At 34.9% G+C, this 16,856-nt stretch overlaps 1 protein-coding gene across 4 annotated transcripts in view; it reads right to left on the minus strand.

The window, feature by feature from the left end:
- IMMP1L (inner mitochondrial membrane peptidase subunit 1) overlaps nt 1-16,856 on the minus strand; it is a 74,096-nt gene that overhangs the window by 33,520 nt on the left and 23,720 nt on the right. For 2 of the 4 annotated variants that reach the window (XR_012333496.1, XM_073808736.1), the window contains exon 3: nt 3,720-3,780. The exons of the other annotated variants lie outside the window; for them this stretch is intronic. Coding sequence is in view for 1 of the 2 variants with exons in the window: in XM_073808736.1 (XP_073664837.1) it covers nt 3,720-3,729 (10 nt within the window). In the remaining variant the exon portion in view is untranslated. The remainder of the gene's footprint in view (nt 1-3,719; nt 3,781-16,856) is intronic. 4 annotated transcript variants of the gene reach the window in all.

Here is a 16,856-nt window from a genome sequence, read left to right on the forward strand (position 1 = left end):
TTAAATGAGACTAGAGAAAGACGAAAAATTATTCAAGTCTTGTAGAACTTTGGATTTAATTCTAAGACTAATGGGAAGCCACTGAAGGATTTAAGCAGGAAAGTAACATGATCTGATTTAGAATTTAAGATCACTCTCACTGTTATGTAGAGAAAGGACTGGAAAGGGTGCAAGATTAGAAATGCTGGGAGGGTAGTTAGGCTGGACCAACTACAGAAGTGGCAATGGAGATGGAGAAAAATGGACAGATTTGAGAAACTTTGGGAGCAAAATAAATGGCAAGGAAAAGGAAAGAATCAGGATGACCCTCAAGTAACTGGGTAAATGGAAGTCTATTTACAAGGTTCCTCTCAACACACACACTGGGATAGAAAATGAAGGGTCTGATTTTGGTCATGTTAAAATTGATGTATTTGTGAGTTACCCGACTGGACATGTTAGAGACTGGCGCTCTGGAATTTAAAGGAAGTTTCATACATGGGAAGTCTTAAAAAAAATTTCTATCTTAGGACTATATTCTACTACAAACAAGAGAAAACTAGAATAACAGTAAAGTAAGGGATTTATTTTCTATTAACACTAGTTGCTATATCCAAGTTACAGGCAGGAAGAAAGAAAAAGTATAGAGTATCCTGATTAACTTTTTTCTTTTTTTAATAAATTTATTTATTTTTGGCTGCATTGGGTCTTCATTGCTGTGCACGGGCTTTCTCTAGTGTGACTAGCGGGGGCTACTCTTCGTTGCGGTGCGCTGACTTCCCATTGAGGTGGCTTCTCTTGCTGCAGAACATGGGCTCTAGGCACATGGGCTTCAGTAGTTGTGGCTCACAGGCTCTAGAGCGCAGGCTCAGTAGTTGTGGCACATGGGCTTAGTTGCTCCGCGGCATGTGGGATCTTCCCTACCAGGGCTCGAACCCGTGTCCCCTGCATTGGTAGGCGGATTCTCAACCACTGCGCCACCTGGAAAGCCCAGCTTTTTGTCTTTTTAGCCAAAAAAAAAAAACCCATCTTTGTTCCATCATCACCTAACTGGCCAAAACTATATAACTAAGTACAGTAAGGTGTACTTATAACTAAGTACAGGGGTGCTAAGAGAGCACTGCTGTTCTCTTTATAAGCTTTGTAGCACTATTTGACCTTGAAAAATCACCTGAGCATTACCTGAGAAAAATTAAAACGTTAAAGAAAGTATGAAAGGGAGACATGGAAATGGAGACAACATATACAGTCAGGTCTTTGGAAAAGTTTGGCTATGAAGGCAAGCTAAACAGTAGAGCAGGGTTTTTCATCCTCAGCAGTACTGACATTTGGAGCCAGACAATTCTTTGTTGTGGGCAGCTGTCTTTTACATTGTAGGATTTTAGCAGCATCCCTGGCCTCCAGATGCCAGGAGGACCCCTTCCCTAGTTGTGACAAACTAAAATGTCTCCAGACATTGCCACATGTCCCCAGGATGTAAAAAGGCCCTCAGTTGAGAACCACAGCAGTAGAGTAATAGGAAGAATGTGGTATTTAGCAAGTTTTTTAAAACACAGAAACACAGTAGCATATGCTTGAGAGCCAATGGTAACAATCCCACAGGGAGATGAAGAGAGACTACTGATAAGTGAGGGAGAAGAGGAGACGGAAATAGAGAGATGCCTGAACACTGACATAAAGAAGGCAAGAGGAAGACTTCAATGCCAGTTTTGACAGAGTACTTATACCAGAATAACTTCTTGGTTGCAAAATCTGGATAAGCAAAATAGCTGTTTAAAGGCATTAGGCAGCAATATAGGCAAGCCTTGAGGGGCAAGTATATATGAAAGAAGGGAAGAACATAAGGTAAACACATTCACTTGGCCTTTTCTCCAAGAATACTTGCCAATTTACAGCACAGGAAAATAAAAGTTTTAGCAGAAAGTGGCAGTTCCATTTGGTTAAGAAAGTGCTTGGAGTTTATGGCCATCAAAGTAGATGGCACATGAGGGTCAAACTGTAGACACATAGGAACCATAAGTTGGCATGCAATTTTGCCACGAAATGCTAGTCAACTCCTAAACTGCTACCTGAGCAGAGTGAGACTCCAGAATCTCAGTAGAAAGCAGAAAATAAAAGGCTAAAAACCTAAACAGAGATGTTAGCAACCACAGAATACCACGCAATGTGAGGGAGACAGGGGTTGGACTTCAAGACCTTCCAAGGCTGGCCATGCTGGTTATGACTGCAGTAGGGTTACCACTGAGTGTGAGGGCAAAACTGAAAGGGATCAGCCTTAACAAAGAATACAACCCACCCTTGACAGGATTAAACTGACCTGTTCACACACTACCTGGCTGCTGAGGAAAAACAAAACAAAAACTCTCAATTTTCATAGGAAGAATACATCAATGAGAACTCCCACAATATTTTCTATAATGTTGGAGTGGGAAGGCCTTTTTTATTTTTATTTATTTATTTATTTTTGCGGTACGCGGGCCTCTCACTGTTGTGGCCTCTCCCGTTGCGGAGCACAGGCTCTGGACGTGCAGGCTCAGCGGCCATGGCTCACGGGCCCAGCCGCTCCGCGGCATGTGGGATCTTCCCGGACCGGGTCACGAACCCAGCCGCTCCGCGGCACGTGGGATCTTCCCGGACCGGGTCACGAACCCGTGTCCCCTGCATCGGCAGGCAGACTCTCAAGCACTGCGCCACCAGGGAAGCCCAGGAAGGCCTTTTTTAAAACAAAACTGAGATATAATTCACATGCCATGAAATTCACTCTTAAAGTATACAATTGTAAAAGCTGTGTTCAAACACTGATAGTTTTGTTAGTTTGATGGTAGAAAAATGAAGGAGCTCTTAATTCAGGTTTTTATCTTCTCAATCTCATGAGCTGAGGTCAAGAGCAGAGACTGAGAACTCTCAGCATAAAGCAAGCTGGTAAACAGAACTGGTTACAGATGTATTAGTATTCTATTGCTTCTGTAACGAATTACCATAAAGTTAGTGGTTTAAAACAACACAAATTTATGATCTTACAGTCTGTAGGTCAGAAGTCCACTATGTGCCTCACTGAACTAAAAATCAAGGTTTGGCAGGGCTGCAATCCCTTCTGGAAGCTCTAGGGAAGAATCTATCTCCTTGCCTTTTCCAGCTTCTAGAAGCACAAACGTTCCTTGGCTCATGGTCCCCTTCTTCCGACTTCAAAGTAAGCAGCATTGCATTTCTCTGACCATTCTTCCTTGGTCACATCTCCCTCTAACTCTCTGGCTTTATTTTGCCATCTTCTTCCACTCTTAAGAACCCCTGTGATTAAATAGAGCCCACCCAGATAATCCATGATAATCTCCTCATTCACATTCCTTAATTTAATCACATCTGCAAAGTCCTTTTTGCCATGTAAGGTAACATATTCACATGTTCTAGAGATTAAAACATGGATATCTTGGAGTGAGGGGTGTAATTATTCTACCTGGTAGCCACATCAAATACCGACACACTCAACCAGTAGTTATCAAAGTGTGGTCCCCAGATCAGCAGGCATTTGTTTGAAGTGCAAATTCTTGGGCCAAACTCAAGATTTATGTAATCAGAATGGGAGTGTTGCTCGGCAGTCTGTGTTTTAACAAGTTCTCCAGGTGATTCTGAAACAGAATTTGAGAACAACTGCTCTAAGCTCCCAGGTGGCCAATGGCCACTTCTATCCTTGAGCAGCCTTGCTCATCTAGTCATTTATTACTGTGTGCCAGATAACTTACCATATTCCATATGTGCTGTGAGAAAAGTTGGAAAGCTTTGGCATATAGAATTTTAATCCACCTAGGAAACAGAATTTACTACTTTTTATTCCCTATTACATTTATATTTTAAAAAACTGAGTTAGATAAATCAGGAGTTTGGGATTAACATTTACACACTACTATATATAAAATAGGTAAACAACAAGAACCTACTGTACAGCACAGATAACTATACTCAATATCTTGTAATAACCTATAATGGAAAAGAATCTGAAAAAGTATATATATATAACTGAATCACTTTGCTATACACTTAAAACTAACACATTGTAAATTAACTATACTTCAATAAAAAAACTGAGTTATTAATGTAGAGAACCAATTCCTTTAATGGGGAGTCTATGTACTCTATCACATAACTAATAGAAAAGCTAGGAAAAAAGAAATGAAAATTTAAAATTGTGACTGTGCCACATAATACAGGAAAGGAAACGTACAATAATCCTCCCCAGAAAACCTTTAAGAGATTCTGATTAAAATATAGTAAAACTCGGGCTCCCCTGGTGGCACAGTGGTTGAGAGTCCGCCTGCCGATGCAGGGGACACGGGTTCGTGCCCCGGTCCGGGAAGGCCCCACATGCCGCGGAGCGGCTGGGCCCGGTGAGCCATGGCCGCTGAGCCTGCGCGTCCGGAGCCTGTGCTCTGCAACGGGAGAGGCCACAACAGTGAGAGCCCCGCGTACCGCAAAAAAAAAAATATATATATATATATATAGTAAAACTCCACATAATACTGGCATAAGGGAGCAAGGTTGTTGTCTAATTTCAATGTTCTATAGCTACATTATAGATTTAAAAATTTTTTCTTCCTATAACATAAAGTTAGAAAACACTTTGTCGGATGTAGGTAATAATGGCTTCTTTCAATATACATAAAAAATCCTCAATTACCAACCAAAATAACAGTAACAACAATTACAGCAAATACTTAAATAGTAGTCTTGAGTGCCAAGCACTGTTCTAGTTACATATATTAACTCACTTAATTCTTACAATAACTCTATGAGAACTCATTTTATCAAGTATCTCATTTTACAGATAAAGAAACTGAGGGACAGAAAGGTTAAGGAGCTATTAAAAATCACACAGCTCATACACAGCAGAGCCAGAATTCAAAACAAGGAGGTTGGGTTCTAAAGTCCACCACTATGCTCTACTGCCTCTCAATAAAAATCAAAGAACTTTGTTGGAGACTATTTATAAAATAGGCATGGGAGAGAGGTTGGACTGACGTTAAAACTAGCTAAAAAGATGGAGCAGAGTGAACTCTAGAAGCTGAAAAACAAGTAGACATTTCTCCATCCTTGAAGTTTCTGGGAATAGGGGTACAAGTCTAAGATCTTGATTTAGATCTAACCATTAAAGTAGGCTTTACAATGATTTCAGAATACCCAAAGCCACAAAGAAAATATCCACCTGATTGTTCAGGTCTGGAATTCCTTCGAAAAGAAGAGAAAGCGTTTTGTTTCAGAAACAGGAAAAAATGTAAAGTGTCAGGGTTAATTGAAACTATCAGTTTACAGAAATTCATTTATTTTAAATTATAAGCAGTCAATCAAAGAAGTGATTAATATCATACTTTTTTTTGTTTTGATACATGGAATAGTTAGTGAATATATTAGCATTTAAAGAAGGATTCACATTAAGAAAAGGTGAGAAGAGAGTAGGATGCGAAGCAGAAGACAAATCCCAACATCATAGTTTTGCTACATTTACCTTCATTTGGACAAGAAACAGCAGACTTATGACATTCCTGAGACCTCTATGATTTCTAAAATTCAAGAATATCTACAACAAAATACACTTTTCCCATAGAATTATATCTATCTATCTATCTATACAAAGTAACTGAAAGATATATGTCCATTTCTGACCGTGAATGGAAGTTACTGTGACAAGAAGAGAACAACAAAGACTCATTAAGACATGGATGTTGAGTGGTGTACTCTGTTCAATAGCTAAATAATTCACTCTCACACAGCAGCCTCTCCATCAAAGTAATTCAAATTCCTGCCATTTCAAAATCACCTTCAAGGCTGCTCATGAATTGTTCAAATCTGTAATGTTAAATCTACTGTAAGACATGTGCAGAGGATACTTTTTACATTCTAGAACTGCAAATTCAAGGAGCACTTATCCCCATAATCAATGAAAATTTTATTTAAATCTATTTATTTTGATTCATTCTCAGAGGAAATAACTGACAGCACTTTAAGGTTTAAAGCAGTGAATACTGCTTTAAATTTGACTGCAGCATCAAAATAACTCAAGAACCTAATTAAAATCCAAATTTCCAGGCTCCCATCATGGAGCTAATGAATTAGAATTTGTGGGAGCAAGGCTGCAGAATCAGTAGTTTTAATAAGCTCCCAGGAAGGAAACCCAGTAAAGAACTTTGTGCTGTCATTTGAGACCACTGAGACATACTCACCATTTTCAGAAACTTGACAAAATTTAACCATTCATTATTTTTAAACTAAATGTTAACTTTGGGATCATTCTATAAATTTTCATCATCAAATAAACTGTATAATGCTAACATTTCAATGATTTTGAAAATCCAATATTATTTTCTGAAGTTCACCTTTTATACATATATATACAAAATCAAAACTCATTCTATGTTTATAAAGCATAAGCACTTGACACTATTAATATAATTAAGTACCAGCTTCCAAACAGTGAAATGCCAAAACCACCCCATTCATTTACCAATAATTCCCCAATGGCTATATAATCCATCTATTTCAGAACAATATACAAGTTGTACAAGCAATAGTTGAAGGATATTCATTCAAATGGAAGAAATATCATTTAGCATTATTACAGGCTAGCTGTCATGTGCCAGTCTACAGTTCATGCATGGCCCTTTAGGGGTAATACTAAGGCTCACAAATTACCAAAAAAGAAAAAAAAGTTTATCATCTCTTAAATAATCAATAAGTCCTATGATTCCCATCCTGCACTACTGTTACAGTTGACTTATTTTTTTTTAAATTTTCTTCATTTCTCCCATCCTATATCCCTTTTTCTTATCTCCAAAAATAACTCCCTTAACTTTTATTAAAGACACATTATGAGTCACCTGTGCAATAAATTTATTAGCTGTAGCTTTTAAAGATGAGTCAACTTTATGTTATCAACAAGGTATTAAATTCAAGTAACCGATACCTATTTGAAAAGAATGTATGTCACTGAGAAGACCCTATATGTTTACAATGAATTTAATTAAGATGAGTTTATTTGGGACTTTCCAAAGGAGATAACCATTTCTAGTCAAGTAATAATGGCTAGGACAGGGAAGGAAAAAACACTTAACTCTCAAACGCCACTCAGTAAACAGCTGATTAAAAAACAGAAAAGTAAACAGTGACCATGTTTAATAAAAGTTTTGAGACAAATTTTATTTTGAAAGGAAAGCTACTCTTTTGAAATAATTATATAATACTATTATATAAACTACCATAGAAAGTTACCCTGAGAAATACACTACCTGACAAAATAATTTGAAATTACACATAAACCAAATATTGTATATTTAAAATAAAAGTAATTATATTACGAGGATAAGAAAAAGCTTTTAGTCCACTTATTTCATGAATAGATCTTTTCAGTGTAATAGAATTTTACATAAACAGCTTTTCAAATAGTAAAAATACAAACAGAAGGCTAAAGAAGTCCTTTAAAACGAACATAATGCAGTTCAGTAGAAATATTATTAAGCTTTCTCATTCATTCACTTTAAATGGGACAACCAATGAAGAAACACATTTTGGAATACAATAGCTTGGAACCAGTTAAAAAAAAATCATTTAGAATAACAAATTTGCTAGGTAGGTTTGACCAACGATCGCTATATAAATTTATATTTTATTATTGTTTTTTTAGATAAAGACCTCATATGGAGAAAAGTAAAATGTACTACACATAAACAGAGACTGCAAGTAAACCAATATATTATGCATAATGGATGATTATATTTCAGTTATTCTTATAATTTCAAAAAGACTTTAGTCACCTATACTTAAGATTTTTAAGTTTAAAAACATTAAGATTAACGTTTTATAATCTATTTTTTCAACTATAAAGCTACTAAATCAAAAAACATAATAAGATAAAAATCAAGTCCTATGAATAAATATTTTAAAAGTATTCCAGGATCATAACACTGACAACACTAATTATCTTTTCCAGTCTTGGCAGTTATGTTGCATACTGTTTGGGTGACTGATGGGATAATTTCACTTCATTTTCTCTCAGTTTATTCTGGACCATGTAAGAAAAGAATATTAAAATAATTAACACCTCTAAACAAAGTAGTTGATAAAGTTTTTGGTTGAAATAAAATGCTTAAAAAAAGAAAACCTCAATTAACTAATACATGATTCTAGAGCAAGTAACTAAACCCCCATCTGCTAAAGGAAAACTTTGACTAAGAATTTCTGATTTTAAAAAATAGTCATTCAGTATTAATATAAACTATTTTATGACTTTTACATAAGATCATACACTTTCACAAAGAGCCTTTTTTATCAGCAGTTTGAGTCAGCATTTCCTTAATTATCAAAAGTATATGTCGATATATTTTGATATCATTAAACATTTTATTCACTAAAAATATTTAATCAGCAGGAATTGAAGCAGTCATAAAACAGGTAAAACGTATGACAAAACAAATTACTCCAATTCCTTATACCTATAGACAGTAGGATTTATTGATAATGGCCTCATATCTAGAAGAACACTAAAGTCTTTATTATTTAATGTCAAATATAAATCTTTACCAATAGCAAACACATTGTATCACCAAACTAGAAAAAGTATAAAAGACAATAATCAACTTTTCTATTTGAACATTTTAATACATTTTAAGTCATACATAGTTTACAGTCTATATATGTCTTCCATAATTTTGAGTCATATAGCTTATAATAAGGCAACATATTTTTAATAATAAAAAAGCATATTCTTTGCCTTGATCACCTGATTTTTTTGGTTGTTGTTTATAAAATTAATCATAGTTAGCAGGATAGAAATCGCTTTGAGCTTCATGAATGACATCCAAGAGATGGGAAAGGATTAGTTCTCAGTTGCTGCCAGTTATAGTGCCAGGTGGCTTTTTCTGCAGTGAAGGTGTTACAGATAATCCCATTACACTGGTACTAAATCTTGCAGACATCAAAATTATCACCAAGGTTCCTTTTCATCCCATCCTTTCCAAATGACTGGAAGTCGCTTCACCTGAAAGAAGTCAAATCCACATGCAGCTGCTGCTTTAGCAGACAGCAAACTCCCTGAGAATGCCAGTCGTGATTCAATTTTGCTGTGCTGGTGGCCCCCTATTCCCTGTCCAATAATACATCTGTTAAAAAATCCTACAGCTACAAATCAAGTTTAATCCTACTAGGGACCTCATGTTGGTCTTGTCTTCCAAAAAGGCAGCAGGTTCTGCTGTCTATCTGCTGGCGTCTGGGGAATACCATTTAAATCCCAGCCCTACTTAGAAGAATAAGCTAAGGATCACAAAACATGACCTCAAAAACCCTGATATGACTATATTCTGACCCAGAGGCATTCATTCTAGGTGAAGATTAGAACTTTGCATAATAAGATTACACAGCAAGTGAATGATATCAAGGGACTATCCATATGCAGCCGCCTGGTTTTCTATAGACAGCCTGTGCTCTGCAATATGCAGTGCAGACGAAAAAGAGCTTGGTCTTTCTAGCTGAAATAAAATAGATTCACATAAATTAGTTGGCCATTTCCAGATTCCTAAATCCCCTATTACATCTTTTATTGACAGCTCCGGTGAGGATAGCACAAATGTTATTCCTTTTCATTCTGTGCTTCTAGAACAATCATGCTCTGTAATTGAAATGTACATAGATTATGGCTAGAAATTAACATCTTGTTTGCTGTAATCTTGGATTACAATTGACTGTGTACATAATAAAATTAGGAAATCAATGGATGGATTTATCATCTCCAAGAAACTAGAGGCATTGTTTAAAGAACAGTTCAACATTTTGTGCCAACACTTTAAATGTATAAGTCACAAAGAGAAGTCAATAAAAATTTAAGTGAGTAAAAGAATACAACAGGCATCAGCCAATATCTACATAAAAGTTAGATTACATAAAAATTAGTTCATTTCCCTCAAAATTTAGAAAATGTGAATTATTCAGAGGTTTCACAAACAGGATTTTCTCCCTAAACCATACATGAACAAGGTGGTCAGTTACATATAATAAGGCCTCTACTTTTTTATAAAGTAGTTACAGTAGCAGGATTTTATACAAATCATCTTGATCATTTTATACTTTAAAATATTTGAATAAATTCAAATCAATTGTAATTCAAAGTTTTATAATTCTTAACTGTATACTTTTAAAGTACACAGTGAAGTAAACTCTCCTTATATTTATATATATACAGAGCATTTAAAATGTATGGAATCCTAGAAATATTTAAAAAACAATACTTTATGTTCAGTTTTCTTCCAAGAAAATGAAAACTGTACCAACTCTAAGCCAACATATATGAAAAAAGAGATTCATATTCATTCACCCAAATACCTATCCAGAAAAATTCTAATGTGATAAGAAGGAGTTCTCAACTTTATTTAAAGAAAAAAAGAAGTATCAAGATTTGCCATGGGATTCTTATAAAATTAAGATGCTCGGTATACCTGAAATATGACTTATTTGACAAGTTTGATTTGCCCACAATTGTTGAGGAACATACTACATCCATTACGTTGGCCATTATTATCTCCTTATCATCACAATACCTGTAAGCATAGCGCCATAATATCTGATAAATACTCAGAGTCAGGTAACATAATTCTGATTTTGTGTATAAATCAGGCACCAATATTATTAGTGCTAGAGCTATAAAAAACACTATATGTAATTTCAACTTTATAGAACATGAATACTGTTTGATTATCTTTATTAGAATATTACAAGAAAATTAATGAAGAATGAAAAATACACATTTCTGTTATGATTTTTATATGTAATACTCTAGAGCTACACTGTTCAATAAGGTAGCCATTAGCTACATATGGCTATCGAGCACTTGAAATGTGACTAGTCCAAATTGAGATGTACTGTAAGTATAAAATATACACTGGACTCTGAAGACAGTACAAAAAGAGAATAAAATATTTTGTATTAATTACATATTGAAAAGATAATATTTTGGATCTAATGGGTTAAATAATATATATATATGACTTGCATTATATTTCTCTGGAACAGCACTGCTCTAGCAGATCATACAATTTCAATAACATACTCCTAAGCTAACTGAAATTGTACTACTAATAAAAACACTAAAGCAGAGGGTTATTATGGAAAAACAAACATTCCAGTATCAAAGCTGATAGAAAAACCTAGTAAAGAAAAACAAAATGTTGTCATTTATTTTCTATTTCATATCTCTAGCTTAAGGGTAGTGGGGGAGAAGGGACCAGCCAAATCAATGACCAACATGTACCAAAAAAGAATGTTTTATAGTTACAAAAATGCTTTAACCCAGTAAACAAAGGTTTTTAGAAAAAACACAGCTTGGGCAACTTCATAAAAGACTAGTAAGGTCTGTGTGTTATCCCTCAATGAGTCCAATAAACAGCAACTTCAAAAAAGTCTGGATCTAGACAGGGCCGTGATTTTTGCCTAAGGTGCTATATAATTGTTTATATTCAAATTTTAAAACTATATTTTAAGTAATAACTATAATAGAGATTTGAGGCATTTAGTATATTTCAGAATTTTAGCAAAATTTAAAAGATCAATTTTATAAATTACTAGAAAACTGCTTTTTCATTAGTCTTCTCATCATTTCATCAATGTAGGTAAAGAAAAAATAGTCCATTAATAAAAAGTGTTTTACAGAAACAAGGCAAACCGTAAATAGTTAAAGTATAAAACATATACCTAATTTAATTCAAGAAAGTTAACGACTGATTTAGTATGACCACAGACAACTGATATCATACAATTAAAACACACAGTCTATCTTTGTCACACATTGGAATATTATTTCAATATAAACAACAGTATGTAAGGTATTAACTCATTTAAAAGTTGCTTTTTCATAATTATTCCTTCATAATATGTATCTAAAATACTAAGACTAAAGATGAAATATGAGTATCAATAAATAAGATGCGTAAACTCTAAATCAATTCTTCATGACCCAGCCATGCCACTTTTTCCTATCCTTTTAAAATTATTTAAGTTCTTTTCTTTTCTGGTTACAAGTATCACACAGACATAGACACACATAGACACAAAAAAAAACCCAAAATAATAACAATAAAAAACTTTCTAGTCATCAATATATGAGTGCAATGATATTCAGTCTAAGCTAATCCCCAGACATCCAAATTCATGAATAAAAATTCATCAGTTTTAAATACACTGAGCCTATTAAGCAAGAACAAAAGCATATGCACAAAAGAGCTTTTAATATATTTCAAAGCCCACAAGAGCCATGGTCTCATTAAAATTATAAATTACACAAACATGGAATGAAGATTCAAACTGCAGTGCAGCTAAGCAGATTACAGAAAACCCCGCGTTCCATATGATAACACACCATGGCCCTCCCAGATGGAGGCTTGGAACAAAAAGGCCATCACCACAGCTAGGGAAAACCTCCTTGTGATCTCTGGTTTCTGTTCAGCAGATGACAGCCAAATAATATGTTGATTATTCTGTTTGTGCTGCTAAGCTTGTAAGATGGAATAAAAGCGATATGATCTATTGTGAACCCAATGCTAATGTGTTGCTCCACTCATAAATAATATGCTGAATTTATTTTGAAAATATCTTTTATCTGAATTTCAGTTTTCAAATGCATGAATTAAAATAAAAGCCAGTAGAAAATTATATTTAATGTTATGCTTTAAACTAAAAAATGTAGATGACAAGTGAAAAATATCTAGGTGCTTAGTTAAGAGTCAAGTACAATCACCTTTCTTTAATTTCAGCACTGTGATCAAAGACAAAATATATTTTTAAATAGGCAATTACTCTCATGAAATATAAATGTAAAATTAAGTAATACAATAGTCATGAAGTTAACAATAAACATTATTGACAAGATAAAAACTAAAATACCAGGGTATATAAAAACACTTTGCTGCAATATAAATAATAGCACATAGAACAAATACCTAAAATATTTTTGAATAATAAAAAGTATCACTGAAGGCGTTATGAATGTTAACTTGTACACAAATGGATGCTCACAAGAAATCCTACTTAAAATCAAAATAATTAAAAAGAAGCTTATATAGTAGGAAGCAGCCGCATAGCACAGGGAGATCAGCTCAGTGCTTTGTGACCACCTAGAGGGGTGAGATAGGGACGGTAGGAGGGAGATGCAAGAGGGAGGAGATATGGGGATATATATATATGTATAGCTGATTCACTTTGTTATAAAGCAGAAACTAACACACCATTGTAAAGCAATTATACCCCAAAAAAGATGTTTAGAAAAAAAGAAGCTTATAAAAATAATTTGCAAATATAATAGCATTCATATCGCTTTGATGACAAAAGTTAAAACCTAATTTTTCTCCTCAATTAAATATCCTAAACTTTAACAGCGTAAACTATACCCAAATGAGGTCACTGGAATTACGTCTGTAAATACTTCACAAGATTTCATGGATAAACATTTTTATGAATACTAGAATTGTTAAAAATATTGAAAATCATAACATTTTCCCACCCCAGAAATTCTTTCCTGGATTTTCTAGTAAACTTTCCTTAAAGACAAACAAATAAATAAAGCAGTACATTAAAGCTGCAGGTAAGGTAAACACAGATTACACACTATTTTCTTAAGGGGGTATTTTGTAGGCGGTACATAATTATGTTCATTTACAAAAGTCCACTTTGTTTTTCTGTCTAGAGACATAGATTGAGTCTAAAAAGAGAAGCAAAACTGCCTAACATGAGAATACAGGCTAAAAATTACGGATGCAAAAGGTAAAATTACAACACTTTTAGAGAAAAACACAGAACACAGAACATCCTTGGCGTAGACAATTATTTCTTAAGTAAGATGTAAAAGCACTAAACATGGGCTTCCCTGGTGGCGCAGTGGTTGAGAGTCCGCCTGCCTTTGCAGGGGACACGGGTTCGTGCCCTGGTCCGGGAAGATCCCACATGCCGTGGAGCGGCTAGGCCCGTGAGCCATGGCCGCTGAGCCTGCGTGTCCGGAGCCTGTGCTCTGCAACGGGAGAGGCCACAACAGTGAGAGGCCCGTGTACCGCAAAAAAAAAAAAAAAAAAAAAAAAAAAAGCACTAAACATAAATGACAAACTAGACTACTTTAAAGGCATAAACTTCTGTTCATCAAAAGCACTATTAATAGATTGAAAAGGCAAACCTCAGAGTTGGAGAAATATTTGCAATACCTAAAAAAATGAAGGACTCATATTCGGAATATATAAAGAGCTCCTACAAATCAAAGAAAAAGGCAGCCCAACAAAAAAATGGGCAAAAGAAGTGAACAGGCACTTCACAAAAGAGAATAACAAATAGTCAATATACATATGAAAAAGTGCTCAACTTCATCAATCATCAGGGAACTAGAAATTAAAACAGTATAATGATTTACTACTTTATACCCACCAGAATTGAAAGATGGCGAAAAGGGAGAGTTAGCAAAGACGCAGAGCAACTTGAACTCTCATATGAACGTAAATTAGTACAACCATTTCAGAAAACTGGCAATTTTGATTAAAGCTGGAAATAAACGTACTTATGATCCAGTAATTTTGCTCCTAGACATATGCTCAGCAGAAACCCATAAATATATTAATCAGGAGATATGTATTAGAATGTTTATATTTAACATTATATGGAAATCACCCAAATGTCCATTAACAGAATAGATAAAAAATAGTTGTGATATAGTCATATAATAGAATGCAGCAATGAAAATGAACAGATTACAACTACATGCAACAATGTAGTTGAATCTCAAGACATAATGTTGAACAAAGGAAACCAGACATAAAAAAATTATACTGTATAATTCTATACATAAAATACAAAACCAAGCAAAACTAATCTATGCTATTAAAAGTCAAGGCAGTGGTAATCCTTGTGCAGGGAGGGAGACAGTGGCTGGAAGAGAGCATGAAGGTGTCTTCTAGAGTGCTGATAATGTTCTTTTTCGTATCTGGGTGCTGTTTGCATAATTGTATTTGGCTTCTAAAAAATTCATTGAGCCATCCACTTATAATATGCACACTTTTCCATATATATAGCTTTCTTTAAAAATGCAATTTTGCACACAAATACAGATATACAAAGGTAGTCAAAATCCCTGTCATAAGAAATTTAGGAACAACTAATGTATGTATAACCTAAAGGTGAAAACTAAAGGTTCTTATACTACTTATTTGAATAATCAATTTTTCAAACCAATAGGTAAGATAAGTTCCTGAACTCTTATAAAAGGAGGAGCAACAGCTATTCACCTATTATATTCCCCAGCTCCCAATCTACAATACCATATTTTCAGAGATAACTGGCCTTTGTGTCAGAGTAGCTGCTGGTGCCGCTATTAACAGAGCTTCTAAAATAGTCTCAGTACTAAAAAATTGCCCTTCTGTGAGAAACTAAAGTAGCACAGAAGATAAGGCAGTATAAAGAATATGTTTGCCGTTTTCCTCATTGCCCTCAAATTTCATAAGCTTTTATTTATTATGAAAGCTTATTACCTAATTTAATGGGAATCTTTTGAAAACATTTATTTTACTTTTCAGTGAAGTTAAAATATAATTCTTTAATATCAATATCCTATAAATTAAATGAAACTTCATGATAATTTGACAATTTACATCTCATTATTTCCCACTTAAATATTTTCCCTTACTTCTATACTGGAACCAACACACGATTTACAACACTGTTTTTCTCGTATTGAAAAGATACTTTAAGAAATAAAGTATCTTCCCTGGTGGCACAATGGTTAAGAATCTACCTGCCAATGCAGGGGACATGGGTTCGAGCCCTGGTCTGGGAAGATCCCACATGCCGTGGAGCAACTAAGCCCATGAGCCACAACTACTGAGCCTGCGCTCTAGAGCCCACGAGCCACAACTACTGAGCTCATGTGCCACAACTACTGAAGCCTGTGTGCCTAGAGCCTGTGCTCTGCAACAAGAGAAGCCACCGCAATGAGAAGCCCGTGCACCATAACAAAGAGTAGCCCCCACTCTCTGCAACTAGAGAAAGCCCACGCACAGCAACAAAGACCCAGCGCAGCCAAAAATAAATTATAAAAAAAAAGAAAGAAGCTAAAAGAAATCACCTAATGATTATATAGTTCACATTTTACTTGTATAATAAATATTTATTCAGTTCTTACTATCTCCCTGGCTCTGCGGATAAAGGAACAAAACTGGCTAATTCTGTGGGAAATATAGTAGGTTTATCCCTTTCTTTCTCTCTCTCATTTGACTAACAAATAAAACTATTTTTAACTAGTAACATAGTCACATATTCAAAAATTAAAAACAATCTAAAAGATATACAGTAAAAGTTCCATCTACTTTGTTTTCCTTACCCATCCACATACAAGATTTAGATTTTGTATACCTGTCCAAATTTTCTTTATGCAAATATAAGCAATTATGAATATATCTTAAGCCTCTCCTCCTTTACACAAAAAGTAGTTTACTATACACTCTGCTTGAACTTTGCTCTTTTCAAATAACAATGTATGCTTGAAAACTTTCCAAATCTTCATATAGAGAACAACCTTTCTATTTTTACAGCTGTAGAGTACTTCACTGTACAGCTATGCCAGAGTTCATTCAACCAGTACCCTACTGATAGATAGTAGGGATGTTTCCAATCTTTTGCTGCTACAAAAGAAGCTACAATGAAAACTTTTATGCATATGTTTTGTTTTGTTTTGTTTTGTTTGCGGTACGCGGGCCTCTCACTGTTGTGGCCTCTCTCGTTGCGGAGCACAGGCTCCAGACACGCAGGCTCAGCGGCCATGGCTCACGGGCCCAGCCGCTCCGCGGCACGTGGGATCTTCCCGGACTGGGGCACGA

Source organism: Tursiops truncatus, chromosome 8, assembly GCF_011762595.2.
Source record: "Tursiops truncatus isolate mTurTru1 chromosome 8, mTurTru1.mat.Y, whole genome shotgun sequence".
NCBI classification, from domain to species: Eukaryota; Metazoa; Chordata; class Mammalia; order Artiodactyla; family Delphinidae; genus Tursiops; species Tursiops truncatus.